General features: G+C 51.8%; 2 protein-coding genes across 3 annotated transcripts; both read right to left on the minus strand.

The window, feature by feature from the left end:
• Positions 1-806: 806 nt before the first annotated feature.
• Positions 807-9,080, minus strand: WBP2 (WW domain binding protein 2). Of its 2 annotated transcripts, none has more exons than XM_074847084.1 (8): positions 8,951-9,080; positions 7,048-7,156; positions 6,359-6,494; positions 4,672-4,764; positions 4,239-4,355; positions 3,890-4,012; positions 2,663-2,739; positions 807-2,438 (listed from the first exon to the last, which is right to left on the minus strand). In XM_074847084.1, the coding sequence occupies exons 2-8, from the start codon at positions 7,147-7,149 to the stop codon at positions 2,385-2,387; spliced, it is 702 nt and encodes a 233-aa protein (XP_074703185.1). In that variant the 5' UTR covers positions 7,150-7,156; positions 8,951-9,080; the 3' UTR covers positions 807-2,384. The 2 variants fall into 2 exon arrangements, with proteins under 2 accessions (XP_074703185.1, XP_074703184.1); XM_074847083.1 differs by having other exon boundaries at positions 8,956-9,073.
• A 2,279-nt stretch (positions 9,081-11,359) lies between these two features.
• TRIM47 (tripartite motif containing 47) lies at positions 11,360-21,665 on the minus strand. The gene is made up of 6 exons (XM_074847308.1): positions 20,923-21,665; positions 18,926-19,021; positions 18,135-18,365; positions 17,353-17,548; positions 16,578-16,646; positions 11,360-15,327 (listed from the first exon to the last, which is right to left on the minus strand). Exons 1-6 carry the CDS (start codon positions 21,631-21,633, stop codon positions 14,702-14,704), a joined length of 1,929 nt encoding a protein of 642 aa, XP_074703409.1. The 5' UTR covers positions 21,634-21,665; the 3' UTR covers positions 11,360-14,701.
• Positions 21,666-22,460: the final 795 nt, after the last annotated feature.

The raw sequence follows: 22,460 nt of genomic DNA on the forward strand, positions 1-22,460 counted from the left end.
AAACCCAAGTGGCTCAGCCAGCCTTAAAATGCAGTAAAACAGCTGTGTGGGAGGACATGAGAGTCCAAAGTGATGTAGGAGGAGAGCAGAACTGGAAGATGTCCACCCCAGTTGGTCAGGGAGTTCAAGAGAATTAAGGCAGCTCGTGGCAGCTGGGAAGAGGAATGAAGCTAGGCAAGGTTTGGATGGTACCTGTAGAGCAGCTTCTGAGAGACTTCTGCTTGACACGTATCAGCTCAAACCGGAGGGACTCGCCTGATCTCAGCAGCCCCAGGACCAGACCCCACGTGGAACGTCCCCCCCTCCTGCCCCGGCACCCCTCGCTGTGCTCACGCGCAAGGAGGAAGGGCTCTGGCGCTGCCGGCGCACCAGCACCTTCGAGGGCTCAGACCTAACTCAGCAGAACTACCCAGGCACCTCTGCACACACACGCAGGATAAATATATAGATTGCTTCTAATTAGAGACGTACTTTAGAGGAACAACTATGCTGCATCCCTCAACTACTTCTTGCAACTTTTACAAAGACAATCAATCTGGAAAAAACATCGGGGCAAAGTGTTAAGCAGCCAGCTCACCAGTTTACAACAGGAATTGCAAAATGGGCATATGTTAAAAGATTTTAATGTCTTATTTTCATCCAGCAAAGTCAGGCAAGAGAAATCAATCAACTAATATCACCAGTGAACAGCCAGCAACAAAATCCAAGTGATTCTGCTGTTTAATTCTCCCTCTCCCCATCCAAAGCTACCAAGTCACCACCAAGTTTGCCCACTCACACACACGGAAATGCACAAACACCTTAACTTTTGAGCTGATTTCTCTTTACTTCACAGTCTTGGCAAAACAAATCTGCATTCAAAAGTCATTTCACATTAATATATTAATCAAACGTTTTCAAAATAAATATTTTTTTTAAAATAACCATTTCTTTACATCACTGCAGTAGCAATTCTAGAAAAGTCAGTGCACAGACAGTAGCAATTTGATTAACCAGCTAGACTCAAAACAAAAAGAAAACAAGAGGTGGACCTTTTTTCTCTCCAAGCAGGTTGCATGCAGCAAGTCTCAGCAGTTTCCTAGCACATGATCTTTCTTCACACTTGCTGGGACGGATTTTCTCTCACAGCTGTCAGAAGTCAGTGAAGTCTGATTTGTGCAAAGCTTTGTACAATGCAGAATTTTACAACCTGGATTCTGATCAGTCCTGCAGAGGCTCTGCATAATGGAGTCGTTGCTAGTGAGATTGATGAATCAGTGCTACGGAAAGGAAATGCCTGAACCCTCAGTCCAAGGAGCTCACGTTCAAATTACTGGGAATTAAATTCACAGCTGATCCAGGAACACTAACAGCATTAAACAACATTCAAATGAGCAGGTCAGTTTTACCCAACAGCTTATTCCAACAGTTTGCATATTCTCTCAAGTGCTTCCAGGGCAGAAGTAAAGCAACTACTTTCTCCCCATTAGCTATTAATTCACCAGTTAAATCACAGCGGTAAGATGCTTCACTGGCCAAAAAGTGTAACTTGTGTTACAGCAAAGAAAAAAGTGCATTATAGACTATAAAGAGAATATTGAGGACTTAATCTCAAGCCCACATATTTAACTGGAAAAAAGAGACAACAGAAAATTAGTGTTCCCATATGATCTATAACAAGTTAGAGGCTACTAATCAACCCTGTAAAGAGTAGTATGTTTTCTTAAGAGGGGAAGCTCATCAGCATCATCATACACAGTGCACAGCAGGAAAATTCGGAGGGCTACCAGACTGCTATGATTGTCAGGAATGACTTAGCTAAAAAAACCCAAGAAAGTTTAACAGATATCTGAAAAATGTAACATATCTATTTCCTTTGAGATCCCAAAGGTTCCCTTTGAAGCCCTTTCTCAGTAGCAGAGAGAAAAGCTGGATGTGATACTCTGGGTTGAGAGGAACACCCAGACATCCCTGTGTCCAGAGATGCTCTTGGCTGCACACTAAGGTACATTCAAGATGCCCCCCACCCCCCAAGAGCCTTGTTTCCATGTTATGAGCACATTAATCATCAGTTTGAAGCAGCTGCTTATTCTAAGAGATATAAATTAGGTATCAAAAGAAAAAGAAGGGAAACAATCACAGGTGAAGAGAACCTCCAGTTCTAGTGATGCCACGCACAGGGAGAAGGGAATACTGTGGTAGGACAGCAAATCCTCAGAGCTCTACGAGGTAACCCAGGCTGCTGAAATCTCTCCCCTTGCTCTGCACATATCTACCACCAGAGTCCAAGACAGCTCTGCGCCCTGGGGGAAGGCTCTACTCCTCAGCGCTATGGACCATGCCCCAAGATTCTGCCAAAATGGGAAGTAAGAAAGCAATGAGTTGTGGGGAAGTTCCGTGTTAGTTTATTGGTTTTTCTTGTCCTCTGGTGGGAAGTATGGAGGAGGGGGTGGTTGGTCCTGAAATAAAGACAATAAAAAAACATCAATTCGTGGCTAAGAACCCCAAAACCCCACAAAACAAACCACCAAAATCAAGTCAGACAAACTTTCACAGAATCATCTAGGTTGGAAAAGACCTTGAAGATCATCTAGTCCAACCATTTGCTGCATCACTGAGAAAAAGAACTGCTAAATACACACTTGGGCTCACACTGCAAACACAGAATGATACAGGGACCTACCGTGGGCATATAGACGTTATGTGGGTTGACTGGGCTGTAGTAAGCACTGGCAGCAGCTTCGGCAGCCTTCGCTTCAGCTGTCACAGAAAGAGAAGTTACAGATTTGGTAACACACAGAGAACTTTTACAATCAAAAGCTTCACATATTCCTGGCCATCAAATGTTACTAACAGAGCACAATCTGACCAACACTTGAGTTGCAAAATAGCTACAACACAATTGAGCATTATCTCTTCCAGTTGCCACAGGATTGTGAAGTCCCAAGTGAAACAGACCAAGATTTAGTTTGGAAGTGTCACCTGGGACTTGCCTGTTGGCCAACAAATGAATGCTAACAGCTGTTCTGCCCAAATACAGGCAATACTCCTTAAAAAAAGCAGTCAACAAACCATCCAAAACACAAGACAAAACAAAAATCAGCACAAGTTTATAGCAGCTCAGGGGATTCATACTTCAAACATGGTAATTTATTAAGATAATCCAGATCCTCTATTTCTTCAGAACACAAAAATCTTATACAACCATCTGGATCAGTGCCACTTTCCAAATAACAGTTTAAAGATGACTGGTTGTTTATTCAAATCAAAGAGAGAAGTTAAATCCTTATCCAGACAAATATCCTTACCCGCGAGAGATCTATGGATGTGTACAACCACAAAAGCCCTTTCCCCCACCCCCCAACATGCAGACCTTTTAAGACCATGTTCAAAATCATTTAAATAAATCCCAAATGAGTAAAAATGAGACTGATATTTCCACACTCATTTCCATCATCTATTCCTCTGTTCCATATTGTTTAAGCAAAAGTAATCAGGTTAGAGTGAAACGGAGGAAGGGGGAGCAAATATCACCAAAGCCACATTTGCTAACTAAAATGGACAAGAAACACATTGCACCATCAATTTCTTTTTATTCATCTATCAGAGCAAGATTATCACAACAGGAAAATCACAAACTCTATTCTTTCTGTCACAACAGCAATAAATCCAGCTGCAAAGTATCTGCTAATGGTATCTACCCTGGAGAGAGTGGCTGGCCTCCAGACTGAGCTGGATATACAAGGCTGGAGATTAGAAGAGCTCCCTAATCCCTCCCCTAAACAATTTTAACTTCTAAGTGGAGCTTCTAAATTGACTCTAGGTTCCCCAGTAGATAACTGACAAGAAACAACGTCTGTTTCATGGGTAACAAAACCAGTGAGCTAAGTGACCTGAACAGGGTTCTCACCTGCAGGAGTGGCAGGCAGGTCTGGACCACTGACGGGGGGTTCCATGGGCCCGGGGTAGGGCGGGGGTGGGAGCTGCATGTAACCCATGTCTCCGTCCACCACAGGAGGGCCAGGATAAAACTCTGTCAGGAGAGGAAATAACAAAGCAAACGACTTAACTCCTTTGGGTGGGTCACAGCATACAGCCAAAACAAGCCAAAGGCAAATATAATGAAGCTCGGAAACAAAAGCTGCACAAGGCATCAGATCCAATCTAAAAGACTACATAAAATTTGTGTTTCTTTCCCTTTTTACCTACTTTAACTCTTGCTAACGAGAATAAGCCCCATCCTCAATTCCCAGACTTACCAGGAGGTGGAGGGGGGTATGGATAGCCCCCATTAGCTGCAGCTGGTGCAAAAGCATAGGATCCATTTGGCATATAGGAATAGCCATAAGCTCCGTTGGGTATTTCACCTCTGGAGACTGGAAAAGTAAAGATAAGTTGACCTCATCAAAACATCAAGCCTGCATCAAATGCAGGCGAAGAACTCCAACAAACTTATCTGTCCTTATCTGAAATCAAACAAGCTCCATCCTAATAAATCTGCTGTTCGTTGGATGTGAAAAAAAGTATCTTTTAAAGCAAGCAAGTTCTAAATAAAGCCCAAAACTTGCCGTTTCTTGAAACCTGAAACGTGAATCCAACCTGTTGCAACCTAAAACCGCCCTTGCTGCGAGATGAAGGCAAGGCCTCCTGAAACCACAGAACTGTCTGGCAGACCTTGCCAGACTCCCATACCTTGCGATGCCACCTGCAGCATACGCTGCCCAAACTCGATAGCACCCCCAGCTGAAAAAGTCATCTTGAACGTGGCGGATCCTTCCCAGCCACCTGCAGGGAGGAAAGACAGAATTCAGAAGCAAGGAGAAGCCGTTTCAATGCTATTTAGTTTCCCTGCTTTATCTACAGATGCCCTGTATATAAATCTTTAAAGAGCTTATCCCAGAAATCCAAAGGAAAAAAAGCCATGCAGATAAAGTGGCAGAATTACCCTATTATCAGAAAAATTCATATTGGGGTATTTTCAGGTCAAGAGACACCTGAGGAAGAAACATCAGTAAGGGAGACCTTCAAAAGCTTTCTGAAGTTGTGCCTGCTACCACACCAGCTGCCAACAGACCAAGCTATCAGAAGCACTGGATTTGCTCTAGCTTTGTGTAAGATTAGTGTAGAAGACAGGGATTTTGTTAATCCTGTTTGCTAAAAAGCCTTTGCAACTACACCTAACTGTCAGCTATAAATTAGTTCGGGAGTTTGAGTGCCCAATGAAGCAAAGAGCTTAATGAAAAACATGGTCCACATAAATTCATTAGAGTCCATGGAAGATATTTCAAGTCAGGATAATAATAATAATAAAAATTAGTGACATCTCATATTACAGACTAAAAAAGGAAAACACGTACAGCCCAGAGTCCCAACAATGCATCAAAGCAGAAGCTGTGTCAGTGCTTAAACAGGGACATGTAGATTAAAGAGTCTTTTGAGTTAAACCAGACTCTCATGGCTGTTAAAGCAACATCCTCTTTAGAAAGAGGTGGCCTCTGGGGGAAAATTCACAAAGATTTAGCTAAAGCCATTTGCCTTTCACAGAGTTTAGAGTTTGTCACTACTGCTCGGGCTTCCTCTCACACTGGATGGTCCCACTTTGCTCCCATACAGAAGCTACAATGCCAATTTCAGGATTACAGACTGAAGCCTCCTAAGCACTGCACTGTGATTTCAGTGCCACAACTTAATAGACTAGATCAAGTTGGAAATTAAAGAGTTTACTGAACTATGTGCCTTCAGTAAAGAGGGGAAGCATAAAACAGTGATTAAAAAATTCTTCTTGAAAATGTCTACCACAACATTCTCATTGAACATAGTATGAAACTGGCCCCTGAAGATTCCTTAATTTCAAGACAGTCCAAGTCTTCTCTTCCAAGGGTCATTTTTACTGCTAAGATGCACTAGAGCAATAGCATGCTTTTCCTTGAATTGCACAAGAAAGGGATGATAGGGAACAGCACTCTGGAGATCTGCACCTGGAAACCCAAACAGGTCCAGAAAGGATCATGAGTCTTTGGCACAGGAGGAGCTGGATGCAGAATTAACAGGCAGCCCCAACTGACTAAAGCAAAAGGACATGGTCACTCTTGCCAACTCTGCTCTGATGTTTACTCGGTGAGATCACCTGGGTGGCTGAACTTCATATCTTGCACAGAGGGCAGGAGTGAGATCAGTTGCAGAACAGATCTGCTCGTTGTAACTGTACAGGGAGCAGATAAGGGGAATATTTTTAGCTGCTAGTTTCAAAGAAACAAACACATTTTAGCAGTACTGTAAAAACCCATTTGGTCAGTATCTAGTTTCGGTTACACTGGACACTTTGCTCTGAATCGTGTAGTGTACCAAGATATGGAATGTACATCTGTACTATACGTACCTCCTGCCTCTGCTTTCACTGTACCCTTGATATAATTTGCTCCAAAGACAGGCTGTTTAATCTCACAATCTTTCAACAAATAAAAGGGCATCATGAAAGACTGCATAGCATCCTTTCCCTTCGACACAAAGATAACCTGGAAAGAAAATAACATCACAAAGACTATTTAAAACAAACAGGAAACACAGCCCTGATTTATTATCTGAAGAGACTCTTCGATGGACTGAAACTCCCTCCCACATCTGAAGCTCCTCGTCAGTTCTGCAAGCCAAAAGCTACACAGAACAGCCACAAGGGTAAACGGAAGCCTCAAGGCAATAAAGCCTTCCAGGAAGACTACCCTTGCTCAGATAATACTCCTCCCAGCTTCTAGAGAACTTGCTGCTCCACACAGCTATGATTTAGTAGCTGTGCTGTTGCATTCAGCATTTCCAGACCATTGCTGATTTCCAATCTTCAAGATGCCTGATGGACTAAACAGCTGCCTGCATAAGAACTAATCAGATTTATTATCTTTCAACAAATAGATAGGATATGCAACAAATTCATAATGCTCCCCAGAGGGAAAGGATGAGCCATACTTCAAGGGGTAGTAGATTATCCTGACTTTCATGCATGGAGGACATTTAAATAGAGAATTGCAAAGAGCCCTTATCTCCTTACACAAGATAAAGCCTTTTACTACTTACTCGGTAGGGAGTCAAGAAAACGCTCCCTTTCTTGGTCCCTTTGAAGGCATCTGGCATAGGTTCAATATCACTGAAAGTAATTTCTATGTGATCATAGGTCATCAAAATGCTGCAACAAGATGAGAGGAGACACGATGTTACAGGGTAACAGCTCAAGGCAGAAGTGCAATATGCATATGTTTACTGACCTACCAAAACTGCCTCTAACCTCAGGCCAGTGCTTGGCAGACAAAATCAGTCTAACTTGCTTTTTTTTTTGCTGGCAGTAGCAGCTTAAGTAGTACTGTCTGCTTGTTCTCAGGCTTGTGTTCCCTCCTCAGTGTGCTGGTGCAGCTACCGCTGTCTGCACAGACAGGCAGTTATCTAGTCAACTGAACTGATCAAGATCTCAAGACATATATTTATTTATTTATTAAAGTTGTATTGCATTTCTGCTGGATCAGTTCCCCAATTTGGTTCACCACAAGTAACACAACAGAGGAAGGACTGCTGAAGCAGGAACTGCTCAGGCTGGCTTACGCAACATGGCTGTTGAAGGTCTAACCTCTGTCACAAAAATGTGATCAAGAGGAACTCCCCTTTCTTGCCATTAGACTTCATTAACCTGTGTTGTCTGCCCTGACTCCTTAATTCTCAATTAGAAATCGACCTCATTAAAACCAGTGCCATACCCTTGCATGGATAGAGCAGGTAACTTGTATTAACATAACAGCATCCACATTAGGGACTCTAATCCTTAAAGCTGAAGAAATCTCCACTACCTTTATCTTTGGCAGCTTACATGTTACCATCCTCAGTCACTCGCCTTTCCCTTCTGCCAGCAAGTACCCGACCCTCCAGCAAAAGCTCTGGAAGGGCACAAGGGCCACCAGCTCTGCTCAGGCTACAGCGTATCTGCTCAATCAACCATCACAAGCAGCCTGGGCTGCTGCGTGAGAGGTAACCCCCGACCCGAGGCAGGCTGACAACTGGGAACAGCAATACAAGCTGTCACGGTTTATTTCAGCAAATGCAAATTTAAGTCCCAGAGTTGATCTTACTAAATTCTTCTAAGAAGGGTCACATGCCAAATGGAAGTCAGGCACAGAATTCCTATACCAATGTTTCACTGGCCTCATGGAAAGAAGCCCTGAAGAATGAACTACTCCTTTGTCCCAGAAGCAGGCAAGTGCCATGTCAGAATCGATGCATGCTGGCAGGCACAGAGGGTGAGAACAGCCCATTGCCATGCAGACAGAGGCAGCTCTGTGGAGGCCTGCTGTTTCCATGGTTATATCCCAGCACCTTTTTCCAACACTGCTGCTCCTTCTCGAGCACACGGAGAGATGCGCACGCAGGGAAACCAGCAAACCAAACCGGGCAGACGGCCTAGCGCCCGCCCAGCGGGCAGCTCTTGAACAGAGGCACACTGCAGGTGCAGCATCCGAGCTCTCCCGCAGCACCGGGTAGCGACAGAGGGGCGAGGCTTGGGTCCAGGCCAGAATCACCTGGCTGGGGACTGAGCTCTGCCAGCCCTCCCTGAGCACTCGGGGAAGAGGCTGGGGACAGCAGTAAGAGCCAGCAGAAGGCGGAGGGGGGACGGCAGGGGGCGGGCCGCCAGGCTGCAGAGAGGAGCGGCCCAGCAGAGATCCCCCCGAGAAGGCCCAGGGGCAGGGGATAGGCACACCCCTACCCCCGCAGGGAGAAGAGGGGAGGACGCGCCCAGCCACGCCGGCACGGAGAGGGTTAAACCACCCCCCCTTCCCCTCCCCTGGCCCCTCGGAACCACGTGACCCACGGCAGCCCTCGCCCCTCCCCACACAACCGCTGCCCCTAAGGGGGGAGGAAGGCGACGGCGGCGGGGAGGCAGCTCCTCGCTATCCCCCAGCGACTGCGGCCGGAGGAGGGGAGAAGGGGATGGCACCTCACTTCTCGCTGTTGTTAACGATGACGCCGCCGCCCTCCGAGTGGTTCCTGTTCAGCGCCATGGCCGCGGACGCCGACGCCGCCTCCTCTTCCCCCTCCTCCTCCTCCTCCTCCTCACAGCGTCGAGGCCGCTCTGCGCCTGCGCGGGAGGCGGGGCTTAACGTCACAGCGGGAGCGAGGCGTGATGGGAACGTATGTGCGCGATGCATGATGGGAGTTGTAGTCCCGGTTGCCGGTCGCCATGACACCCCTGCCCTCCTCAGCAGCCGGAGGGGGCGTTGTCATGGCGACCGGCGGGCGGCTCCGGGATGCCCCCCTCCATCGCCCCCCACAGCCCAGGGGCAGCAGGCCCAGCCGCTGTGGGGAGCTGCTATCCTCGGCTTGACCACCCCTGAGAGGAGACCCGCAGCCTCCAGCCCCTTCCACCACGATTTAGAATCAATCTTCATTTACTGAGCTTAATCCATCTTAGGTTTTATTAAACTTCCTCAGTTTTCTAATACATAACAGTAGGGCTAATCCAAAGAGCCAGCCACCTGCCTGGGAGAACCCTGTAACATGTTTATAAACTCATTAATCATCCCATTATGTGTCCTGCTGACCATATACAATAAAATGATTTAAGTTCTTTGGAACTCGCCTGAACTTGGCAGCAGGTTTTCTGGCCTTTCTGCTCACAAGAGCGCCCTGGCGTAGAGGTGCTTCACGGGTGGGAGTTCCCAGAGCACCCCGACGGCGTTCACATCAATGTTTTGTTTTAAAACACTCTATTTTGCTGCAGTTTGCACCTCATTTTTTATCCTGAAGACATTTCCTGGCCGGCCCGCTAGTGGATAAAACATTTTCCCTAGGAGGCTGTCCAGTTTTGCACGTAAGAAGGGACTGTTCGCACATCCCATGCAACCACAAGTGATTCTAACGCTGTTTGGCAGGATCTCCCAGGGAAAAGCCCAGAATTAAGTGAAACGGAGACAAAATTGGCCTTTCAGGAGGTGGGCAGGGCAGAATTCAGATGTCTGTAGAGTAAAATAAAAATCACCCCACACACCTGGTAGCACTGCCCATAAAATGAGGCTTAGCCCCTTAAACAGCGAAGATGCTTGCTCCGTTTCCAACAATTTTTTACTTCATGTTTGACGCACGTTCCATGTTTCACACCCTTGCAAATGGATTTTTGAGTCTGATATTGGCTGCGCTCCATGCTGGAATCAATCACATCCTAAAATTACCCTTTTGTATTGGAGAGTGTTAAACTGGAAGGACTAACCAGTCGCCCTATAAACAAGTCAGGACTGTGTCTGTCTGTCTGTCTGCCTGGAGGGAAGGAGGGAGGGAACCTGGGAGCAGGAAAATACCTGCAGCATTTGCAAAGCTACAGTAAGGGTCTAACCTTCTGCTTCCAGGTGTGCAAGCAGGAGGAACTCTTAAAAAATCAGTGATTGCATGATTTCATCAAAAATGGGAGCCCTGCAAAACTAATCAACTGTTTTGAAGGGGTCTGCATATCAATAACTGACAACTGTATATCAATAATATACAAATACATATCAAGAGCATATATTACCCTAAATCATATAATTTTTTAACCCTAAATTATATCTTTTTATATGGATTTGAGCTCTTCCCTTCAGGGTTTGCAGCCCAGCCCTGTCTGAGCGCCTCAGATGGGGTGCAGAGGAAAAAGGAGAAAAACTACATAATGGAAACCAGACTTAAATAAATGCAGTGACATAATCTGTACAGTTCTTGGCAAGAAAAGAGCAAGTTTGTGCTTTTCATATCCGCTTTTTCAATAAGCTGTAAGTTTCCCTTTTAAGAAATGGTTATAACAAACAGTCCTGATTCCTCTCCTATTAAAGTCAGTAGCAGACATCCACTCGGCTGCCACTGAAGCACCCGGCTGAAGCATTGCCACCTCGTACGAACTAAGACTCGCCAAATGTTTTTCTCCTAGCTCCGGATGACATTTGGTATTAACAAACGCAGCCTTCATTTAAAAAAGGTGCCGGTCTTAAGTGCCAGTGTGCGTGGGAAGCTCTAGACCTCCTCATCACATAGAAAGACTGGAAATTTATACTCTAAAAACTGAAAACACTAAGGAAAAAGGGCCTAATCTGTTTATCTTTGTTATTTCTAAACTGAGGACAGAGGTAGAAGAGAGAACCGAGACAATTCATTGTTTTGAATTGCCCAGGACTGACAATATTGTTATTGGATTTTAGGATTCTTCCGCTCCTTTTGCAGTCGAGCAATAAAAAAAGCGTATTTGGCACAATTCCCTTAGATACACTTGGAAAATAAAATCTGTGTTATTTTACGCCAGATGTACAGGACACAGAAAAATAAACACGAGATAATGGGACAACTTTAACAGTTTGGTATTTAAAGGAAAGACAACCCAGAGTGATGTCTGTATAATATTTAATGGCAAATCATAGTCTCTAACATCATTATATTATTCTGTTACAGTTTTTTCACACACCGTAAAATACTCTACAGTAACTGTATTTTTAAAATCCTAATTAAAAAGAGGAATACTCTGTGACAGCAGAAATAACTCAAGAGAACATGGAAAGGCTGTTTAAATTGCCAAGTGCTATCTATCCATCTAAACTCATCACACACATTTGGCCCTTCATTTGCAACAAAATCAGCAATCCAGAGCTGGTGTAGTACACATTTCCTAATCATTCCAGTTTACACCCCAAATTATTGGCAACACAGAGCAAACTCTGGTCCAACACCCGGGGGATTGCCCCCATCTCAAATTGGTCAGAATTTGCTTCATGCCCTAAACCATGAGGATTTATAGAGTTTCCAAGCAGGATAAAAAAAAAGCAGCAGGGAGGAGAGGGTTGGGCAGCACTTCCCAACTGCATCGCACCTACAGGAGCACTCCAAACCCTCCGTAAAGCTGCTATCAGCATCCCAGCTCTTGGGGCAGAGGTGAACGAAGCAAAAGCAGTGGCACAACCAGAAGCGAAGCCCAAGCACCAGACGTGTCCTCCTGAGCTGCTCCCGTATGGTTACAGGATGGAAAGGGAAAGACATAGGATCCCTCCAAACCATCCCAAACCCTGACGGTACAGAGACTTGTGTCTGTGCATGGGGCAACACGGAGAAGGGAGGGATGCATGGCTCAAGCATGGATTTCCCCACGGAGCAATCAATCCGCCTACGGCAAAACGAAGTGGGGCAAAGGCCCAGATTTGCTGTATTTACTCTGGCAAAACTCCTCACTGTGAACGGTGGGAGTTTTGCCTGAATAAATGAGATTTTGGGCCCAGAAAGAGCTGAAATGGGAGTCTGCATGTGAGATCTCTTCCTGCAGGCGTGCAGCAGAGGTTCAGGTTACCTTCCTCTTCCTCCCAGGACGTGACCACACAGGGGCTGTTGCACATCTCTACCTTTGTTATCGGGTAAGGCATTTCTGATACCAAGTCCTCTCCAGTGATAGCAAAACAGCAGCGATGCCTGCACTGTGTCACCGCTGACATCTCGTGCAAAGGCTGAGTTTTGCAGGAGAGTGACTGGCAAGAGCCAAACAAAGCGGTTTTGAGGTAGGAGCTCAGGACACAGGGAGTGAATTCCCACTGGACAGAAGCCTGGGCAGCATTCCTGCCAGATGGGAAAGCCCAAGATTTCATCTGAAGATTTCACTCTGCAAGCTCTACCTCTGCTTTTCCCACCGCCTGCAGCATTTTAGGAGCTGCCGCATGCAGAGGAGGAGGAGGAGGAGAAGGGATTTGCAGACACATCCCAGCGGTTCCCCTCCCAGACCGACTCACCAGCCCTGCCCTGGGGAGGGGGTGGCTGCATTTGGACCCTTCAGCCCCTCAAACGAGAGCCCACAGTGGCGGCCGTTTGCTGGGGCCCAGCACCTCTTCCTGCGCCAGCAGGAATCGGCCGCGCTGACAAACGAACTGCAGTAAAGGAGCTCTTTAAGCCTCAGTGTTTATGTAAACGTGGCTTTAACTTTAAACCTCTTGGCTTTGTGGCTGCCTTTTTATTCACATTCACTTTTTTCCCTTGGCTCTTGCTTGAATATACCACTATGATTTCCATCTTATCCTTCGGGGAATATATATATATATTTCATATATTTAGCTAAATGGGCCATTTTCTATCCCTGTTGACCGTTGATGCGTCATCACTGACTCACTCACGCCAGTGAAGAACCTGATTTCTTTATTTTCTCTCTAGGTATATATTACACAGCACTATGATTCTGTAAAGCAAGCTTTGGGAGGTAGGTAGCAAACTAATCCCAGAAAAAATAAACTTGTGGAAAGGCACGGTGCACTGAGACAGGGCCTGCACTGTGCTGCCCTTACAGGCAGTATTTCTGTATTTTCCTTCTGGAAAAGCTCCCTCAGGACACGTGAACTGGCATTTTTGGCTCTCAGCCTCAAGTTTCCACCTTTTCTGGAGGGGACACTTGCTTGAGACTAGTTTTTGTTAATTGTTACTTATTGCCGGGGTCTAAAGGGTTACTTAATTACTGACTGACACTGCACCTTTTATCAATCAGCTCACAGCTGTCCCTAAACCAGACCATTTACTCCTGGGACATATTCACAGCACCTCTTTGTCACTTAAAAAAATCTCTCAGCTAAGGGGTACATTTAGAGCTCAAGTGTGCCCAGGGTACTTTAAGAGTTGGGAGTTTAACAGTATTAAAATCCCCTAAAATAGCTGGGTCATCAAAAACATCGGGGGAAATTTGGCTGTAAAGCTTCTGTAAGCAGTTCCCATGGAATGTGTTTACTAAAAGCACATCCTCTAAATTGTTTTGTGCTACTTGCTTCACCATCTCAAGGCAGGAATGGTGCTGCTGCTTCTCGACAGGAGGTTTCTCCTCTTTCCCAGCTGGGATTTTTGGCTGCGGTGGGGAACCACCCAATGGCCACAGGGCTCCAACACACGCGGGACCACAGCTTTTCCCAAATGAGCCTGTCCACAGACCAGCACTCAAAATACCAGCCGCAGCGTGGAGGAGGGCAAAGAGCCTCGTTTCACGTTTGCAGCACTAACGGGTGGTCAGCCCCGCAAGGAGAGGTACTTTGTCACTGCAGCATCGCCCCTGCACCCAGCCAGGCTCCTCTGCATCCCACCTGCCCCGGAGCACCCTGCTCACCCACACCAAGGCACAATGGTGATGCAGGCACTGGGGAAACAACCTCATCTGCTTTGGGGGTTCACCCAGTCCATTCTGGGTTTGCTACTTCGAAGGCACTTCACAAGGAGCATGCAGAAGGTGTCGATGAGCCAGCGCTTCAAAAAGCAGCAGTGACACAGAGACCAAGATAAGGCACAAAGCAGAACGTCTGTGCAAGTCGCCAGGGCAGTGCAAGCAGATATTAAGGAAAGGGACCAGGCAGCCTGGCAGCTGGCCAAGATACAGCTTGAAATCTATGTGGCACTTCTCCTGAGCAATACACTTTACCAAGAAAGGCTGTATCACGGTCCCTGATGTCCAGAAAGGGAAACTGAGGGGCAGGGAGCAGTACAGAGACTCACCCAAGTTTGCTCAGCAGCCCAGAGGCAGAGCCAGCACTCGGATCCAGCTCCCAGCCCGCAGCTCTGCTCACCAGACAGCTTCATCCACCCCTGGGTCACCAACAGCATAAAGTGAGGAGGGAGGGCTGCCACAGAGAAATACAACACTACCAAAGAGAAGCCATGATGGTGACGACACACTGCAGGAAAGACTTTTCTGGGTCTTCCCATGCTCCTGCTCTCTGGGCAGTTACCTACGCTTTAGCACCGAAACGCAATCTTTCTTCAGTGGCCCAATCTGCAGGTGGGCATCGACGCTTTCCAGGAAGAAGGCTGGTTTCAGCTTGCATAAGAAAAGAGAAGTGAATTTGTTGTTGATCTTGTTCTGGAACGGGTCAAACTGACCCTTGGCAAGATGGGAGACCTTGAGCTGCTGCAGGCAGGTCATCTTGGAGTCCTTGACTCCATAGAAGGTCAGGGCCTTCTCTGAATACTCCAGGAAGACCCCAATTGTGTGAAAAAACGGCTGCTGGATGACAGACTCAAAGCCACCAAACCAGGCCACGTAGTTCTGTCCGTTCCACTGCAGGCAGCAGGATTTCTCGTTCCGCCCCAGGCGCCCACGGTTGTAGGACTCCTGGGGGTTGAAGTCCTCAGCGATGACGCCAATGCTGACCCAGCCATCGATGAGCTCCACCTCCCAGTAGTAGTTGCCCCTGTTCATGAGGTTCACACCCAGCACCTGCTCGCAGTTGATAAACCGGGTCGGGCTCTCCGGGTAGGGGATGGGGCACAGCACCCGCTTGGCCCCTTTGGTGCCAAACAGCTGGATGAACTTGTCGGCCGTGTCACTGTCCAGGTCAATGATGAAGGCAACTGTGTGAGGCAAGAAGGAGACATAAGGATGAGGAGGGAAACAGGAGGAAATCTCCCAAGCCTGCCTCGTTCTGATCCCCTGCTCCAGCCCTCAGCGATTAACACGATCCTGCCCGACTTCCACCATCACTCTGTCCCTCTGCTTTTAAATCCCACAGCCAATTTCAGTTGTTGAGGATAAGGAGCTGAAAGAGGTGACATTCCCACAAGCAGCATGAATACAGGTAACCTGGCAAAGGAGCGAGCAGAAGGGCTGCTCAGTGATATCAGACATTGAGGAATGTAGGTAGTATGGTAGTAGGAACATCCCATATAAAAGCAGGTTTCAGGCAACCACAGACAAACACAGCAGGGAGGCACCGCAAGAAGACAGGAGAACAGCCAGACACTTCCAGGCACATCATGGCTATGAACCAGCTGCTCCTTGCGGTCGGCTCTCGCTGTCCTACGGCTCCCGCGGGAGCAGAGGCAGCCCCCAGCATGGGGGGCCACGTGAGAACTGCTGCTGGATCCCAAACAGAGGAGGGGGTGTCCAGTGGGAACAGCCCTGGACACATATCGCTGCCAGTGGCATTGCAGGTCTGAACCACTGGCACGTCCAAACCCTAGAGCAGTGGCACAACACATGCTGCTTGAGCCCAGGCTTTGCTGCCTGGCTCCCAGTGGGGTGCACTGGTGCCGCCAAGGCAGATCTTGTCCCCTGTGGACATCTCAGTAGATGACCCCACATCCCCTGTAAGGCTGGGGGGGGGGTGTGTGGGATGTTGGAGCCCAAGCCCAGCCTGGTACCCTCCAAACTCAGCCCCTTCTGCCCCACTGTCTCTGCTCAGCCACTGAATTATCCGTCTGCTTGCTGCCGCTGAAGCCGACCCTCATCACACTGCTGTTCTGCAGCAAACAAGGCAGATGCACAAACTCTGATCTAATTTAACAGAGGATCCAATTTGTCAAGGGCTGGAAGGCAGCAGAAATTACATGATATGCCTGCAACCCCCCTGGCAGCTAGTCCAGCAGAACCACAGACAAGGGAAAAAAAATATCACCTAAACAGATTATGACCGTTGTCAGGAAAGCGAGGAGGCTTCCTTGTTGGCTGAGCAATATTTCCTCCGGTGGCGGCAGCGCTCCTGCCAGCCGTCGGCTCGGGACCAGCACTGGCCAGTCATGCGGGAAGGAGCCAGCCGGCAGGGAGAGGGGAAAGGGAAGATGGACCTTAGCAACAACTGTCAAAGCAAAAGTCCCTCACTTACATTTCAGGAAGTAATCACGGCTCTCCCGGCAGGCGGGATTGTTTGACTTGTCTGGAAATCGGGACTCAGCTGCAGGGACAGGGACAGAAGGGTTTGCCGTCAGCAAAAGAAACCGATGCCACAAACAAGGGTGTTACTGGAGCATCACGCCCCACCCAACACCCTGACGGCACCCAGCTGCTGCAGCCCCCAAGCCCCAGCCAGCATCCCCAGCTCCCCCTGCACGTCCCTGCCAGCTCAGACATGGGAAAGGACAGATGCCACCTTTGCCACCCCAGGGAGATGAGCAGGGGGGGACAACGAACCGGCTGCAATTCCCACAGGCATCCAAGAAAATGAGAGGAGAGAGCTCAGACTAAACGAGAGAGCGTGGGCAAGGCTGCCATGGTGGCTTTCTAACCCTGGCAGGTGTGGGACACCACAGCCTGCCCCGTGAAGAGGATCATCTATCCTGGGAAGAAAGAGTCCCCTTTCATGGGAGGCCTCTTTGGCCACTTGCCCCCTCCCACAGGGCCCTGCCTAACTCTCAGGCTGTTTGTTGCCTCTCCAGTCTCTGGTCTCCGTGGAAAAATTCATAAAACCTCAAGGATGAGGCGTAAGCCCAGACAGGGATTGTGCAACGTGCAGCGCAACCGTGCCGGTCAGCTTCCAGGGCTGCTGGGAGAGGGGCCAGCACTCGCAGGAGCCATCGAGCCTGCAGGCATCTCCCACCTACGCAGGGAGGATGCAGGGTGACGGGGTGACCTCCGTGCAGAGGGGCTGGGTGAACACAAACCTTCCTCCATCTCCTGGAAGCTCAGCCCATCAGTTGCTTTCCCCTGCAAGTGGTCCCACTGGCTTTTGCAGGCAGCGGACAGCACATCCTTCATGGCACTCACGGCTTGGGTGCATTTGGTGAAGTTCAGCTCGTTCTGGAAGCTCAGAGACGGGGAGAGGTTTTCTTCCATGGCTACTTTTAAGGCCTGAAATTCCTGAGCCAGAAAGAGTTTCAAGAGGTTTTAAACAAGCCGGAATTGTCTCTTGTTCCACAACCCCACCCTGCCCCTGAGGATTTGGGAACTGGCAGCTCACAGGACTTGGCCCAAGAACAGCCTTGCATAAGGGAGGAGAGCGCTTTCCTGGCCACGCGTTCCTGGCACCTTCTCTTCGCTCCCTTTCAAACCTGGACCCAGACCATGCTCACCTCACATGGAGCAGCATCTCCTCCCAAAAAGGTCTCCTCTTGCTGGGCTGCTGGGCGGGGCGGGGGGATGCTGGATGGGGGTAGTGGGGCACCCCAAACTCTCGCTCTCTGCCCCCCACACCAAGATGTGCCTGGGCAGCACATCAGCTTCTCCTGAGTCATGACCAGAATAGAAGTGGGGGTGATGGAGGAGAAAGTCTTGACCGCCTGGTCCCCCCAGGAGCGGGGAGGGGAGAGGACTGTGCCAATAGGAGTGAGACTCTGCAGCTCTCACATCCCAGGGCTCCTGGCAGCCAGCTCCACATGAAATGGGGACAAAACCCCAAAAGACAACATTATCAGCTCCATCTCCTCGCCCCATCCCACCCAGGCACCTGGAGGAAGTAGATGGTGTCAGTGCCGGGGACGTTCTCCAGGTTTTGCTTGCACTGGGCCAGCTTCGCTCGTCTCTCCTCCTTCCAGCGGAGATCGGCCTCAGCCTCCCCCAGCATGGAGCGCTCCCCCTCCTCGATGAAACCGGTCACCTCCTTCTGGAAGGTCGCCAGGACCTTGGAGGCTTCTGCAAAGAGCTTCTCAACTCCTTCCCTCTCCTTCGTGGCAGCACCCTGACCGCAGGGAGAAAGGGGTTGGGGTTACCTCCTGCAGCTGAGGGTGCAGGAGAGCACCCTTGTCACCTGCCCAGCACCCAGTTCTCAGCTCTGTGGGGTCCCCCTGACACCCTGTAACCCTCTTCACCCAAGAGCTCAGAGCACTTTACAACCCAGGTGTTGAGGGACCTGGTTGGCCACATCCACTTACTGCTCCACCACGTCTCATGTCCCCAGGCGGTGAAGTGACATGTTTGCACAAGAGCCAAAGGGACCAAAACCCCATGAGCCTGGGGAGAGAAGGTGCAAGAGCCAGTGGACGCTCCAGCATGGTCCTTGCCCTTTTCCTCCTTCCAGATTGCAAACAAAAGCAATCAGAGATGCCATCAGGGTTAAGAGAGATGAGAAACAAGGATCCTCGTGGGCCCTTACCAGGGTCACCACCATTTTACGGAGCACTTGCTCCCCTGGGAGCACCACCTCTACACCCCACAATCCCCAGAAGCTCATGACCTCTTCGCCTCTGCTCCCTGGCCCAGCAGAGCCATGCTAACGGAGTGAAGCCATTGCAGAGTCACCTTAATGAGCTCCACCATCTTCTTGGCCTGTGCAATGGTGACTGTCAGCTCTTCCATCTCGTTCTCCACATCGCTGAGGAATTTGGCTTGTTGGGCCTGCAGACACGAGGGACAAACACTGAGCTCTGCCCCCCGATCCCAGCGGCAGGGAGGTGCGGGGGACCCTGTCCCTCCCTAAGTTCAACCCACAGCCCGCTCTCTGACTGTGACCTTGCTATCAGGCTTTGGGTGAAGGGTGCAAACAGAATTGCGAGTTGTTTTCCTGTTTTCCTCCCCTGCAATACCTGACCTGCAAACATCCCTTCTCACTCGCTTAGAAAACAAAAGGAGCAGCCGGGCTACAAAGGGTCATGCCCAGCTCCACGGTCCCCAGCCTGGTCCCAGCACAGGCCAAACAAAATAGGAACTTGAAAGCAAAACCATTCGGCAGCGATTGCAGCAAGCGCAGCTGAGCCGCATGCTCTTAGTGTGTATCCCAAGGCTGGGAAAAAAACGCCTGAGACTGGTGAGGAAGCTGAAGGGCAGACCTAGAGCACTCGGAAACTCAGCCCTGAGTCCCCTGGAGGTTTCTTGTTAGGAGCAAAGCAAACCAGCTCGGGAGCACGGGGTGCTGCGTGGCTGCAAAGGAAGCACTGCCTGAACACGGCGTTTCCTGACACGCTATTGTTAGCGCCAGCCATTGCCCAGCACGAGGATGGGTCCCTCGGGAGCCAGGAGGGCATCGCACTCCCCAACCGGGGCAGCTCCCGCCCCGACGCTCAGCCCCCAGCTCCCTGCGGCCATCGTGCCTGGCGAGACGGACAGGCCCCATCCGTCCTTCCCACCCCGCAGCGCGAGGGCTGTGGCAGAGAGCGGCCGCAGAGGCCGTGCAGGCGACGTTAAGCAGCGCCTGCTGAGGCCCGACAGCTCCTCAGGGCTGGGATCACACACACTTTCTATTTTAAGGCACCTGATGACTAATAACGTCGGCAAAAGGGTTTTCCTGCAGACCCAAGAGCCCGTGAGGGAATGGGAGCTGGCTCGGGGCTGCTGCTGTGCTCCCTGCCAGCGTGTCTGCAGCCCCTGGGCTCTCCCCCAGAAATACACCCCCCCTCCAAGGTCCCCAAATGCCCCATGCTGAGGCAGGGATGCCATCACACCACGAGCCTCGCAGGCTCCCATCTGCCTGCAGCCCCGCAGAGGCCCCACGCACTCGAGGCAGCAGTGCCCAGGAAGGCAGCAACTGTGCCGGGCTCCTCGGGAGGCTCGTGGGTGCGAATTTGGGAGGTGACTCAGCCGCATCTGGGAATGGGAGTGACGGAAAAAATCCCGCTGCCAAAAACGCCAGGACACAAAGGGCTGGTGGAGGGGGAGCAGAGGCCGGGCAGGCTGCCAGCGCGCCAAGAAAAACCGCCTTGACGAAACTGTGGGAACGAGACGGAGAAGACGGGTGCCCCGTGACCGCGGGGGCGGCCACCGCGGGGTGTCCCAGGCGCCCTCGCTCCCGGCCCTACGCCCACAGGGATTGTGAGTTCAGCCCCACAGTGGGACCAAACCCCACGGGCTGGCTGGCTGGCAGCGAGTCTCCCCCTAATGCCTGTCCTAGGCTGCCCACCCTGTCCCCACCCCACAGGGTGCCCTGATGGCACAGCACCCCATCCTGCGATGCCAGCGTGGGGTCCCCTGAGGGGACAGGGCTGTCACACCCACCCCACACAAGGCGTTCCACCAGTACCACACCTGCACACCCTCCCACGTGGGGATTAGGTCCCCCGTGGGGACGTGGGTGCAGCATGGACCCCTCCCAGGGGTGCCACACCTCACCTCACCCAAGATCCCCCGCTGGCACTGCACCCCGTATGGACACCCCCCTGCCAGGGTTAGGTCCCGCATGGGGATACGGGTGCAGCACCCTGCCCACCCAGCCTCCCCCATCCCTCCCCACCCAGCCCAGGCCCTGCCGGGTCTATCCCCGCGTGGGGACCTCCGTGCCCCCGCGGCCTCCACCCTCCACGCACCTCCTTGTGCTCCCGCTCCTGCTCGAGGGGCACCACATCGTGGGCGCGATGCTCGTGGGCGCGGCAGCGGGCACAGACGCAGGTTTGCTCGGCGCGGCAGAAGCCGTCGAGGGGCTGGAGGTGGCGGGGACAGAGACCCTCCTCCAGCCGCCGCAGCGGGGCGACCAGGCGGTGGGCGCGGAAGGCGGGGGCCCGGCGGTGGGGCTCCAGGTGGGCCCCGCAGAAGGAGGCCAGGCACACCAGGCACGACCGCGCCGCCGCCACCCGCGACCCCGCCGGGCACACGTCGCAGAGCACCGCCGCTCCTTCCTCCCCCGCCGCATCTTCCTCCTCGGCTCCCGGTGCCATCGGGGATGAGGCGGCTGGGGATGGAGGGGACGAACCGGCGGCGGCGGCCGCCAGCAGCGGCAGCACCTCGCAGAGGGCGCGGTTTTTGCGGAGCCGCAAGGCTGCGGGGACGGGCTCCTGGCAGAGCGGGCAGCGGGCAGCCCCGCCCGCCCCGCCGCTGCCGTCGGGGGGGCCCGGCCGCTGGCGGAGTGCCCCAAGGCAGCCCTGGCAGAAGTTGTGCCCGCACGGCACCGTCACCGGGTCCTTCAGGAGGTCGAGGCAGATGGGGCAGCCGAAAGGGCCGTCGGGCAGCCCCGGAGCCGCCAGCGCCAGCCGCAACGCCACGGCGGAGGACGGCGGGGCGCTCCCGGGCGCGGTCTCCATCCCTGAGCGCCCCGACCAACCGGCCCCGCCGCCCGCCCCGGCCCCGGCCCCGCTCCCAGCCCCGGCGGGAGGCGGGCGGCCGCCGCGCCCCGCCCGCCCGCTCCGCCTCCCCCACGCCCGGAGCTGCGGCCGCCGCCGCGCCGGGGCTCCGCTCCCCGCAGCTGGTGGGGGTCTGCTGCCTCCCGGCGGGCGGGAGGGGGGGGCTGACCCCCCCCACACCCCGCGGGACCTGGTCCCCAGTCACCCTCCGGGGTGAGGGTCTCACCCCCGGGATCTGCTCCCCCCGTCGGGCATCTGGCCCTTTCCCCCCCATACCCCGGCATCTGCTGCCTTCTGGGAGATCTGCGCCCCCCTCCCCCGGGGGATACCACCCTGCTGAGGACATCCCGCCTCTCACCCAGGGGCCACAACTTCCTAAAGGATCGGCCCCACTGGGATCCGGACCCTCCCCGGGGTTCTGCTGCCCCAGGGGTAGCTGCTGCACACCCCCCAAATCTTCCCCTTCCAATCCCCCTCCCAGGGTTCTGCTGCCCCCCCACGAGCATCCCCTGCCCCCAGGATCTGCTGCCTCAGAACCTGTTGCCACCCCCCTGCACCCTGGGGCCACATGGAGGATCCTGACCCCCCCCAGTACAGAGGTGCGGGTGCTTTCCTGCCAGCCCTTGTGCCCATGGATCCATGTCAGCCATTCCCATGGCCAAAAAGGGGCCACAGTGCCCAGGTCCTGGCTCAAACCCTGTCCCCTCTTCCTCTGGGGCCCGGCCGGAGCCCGCAGGCACCAGGCAGGGATGGGGCTGGGGAGACACCAGAGTGCTTTCGGTATGAGG

The sequence above is a fragment of the Strix aluco genome, chromosome 21, assembly GCF_031877795.1.
Source record: "Strix aluco isolate bStrAlu1 chromosome 21, bStrAlu1.hap1, whole genome shotgun sequence".
In the NCBI taxonomy this organism is placed as follows: Eukaryota; Metazoa; Chordata; class Aves; order Strigiformes; family Strigidae; genus Strix; species Strix aluco.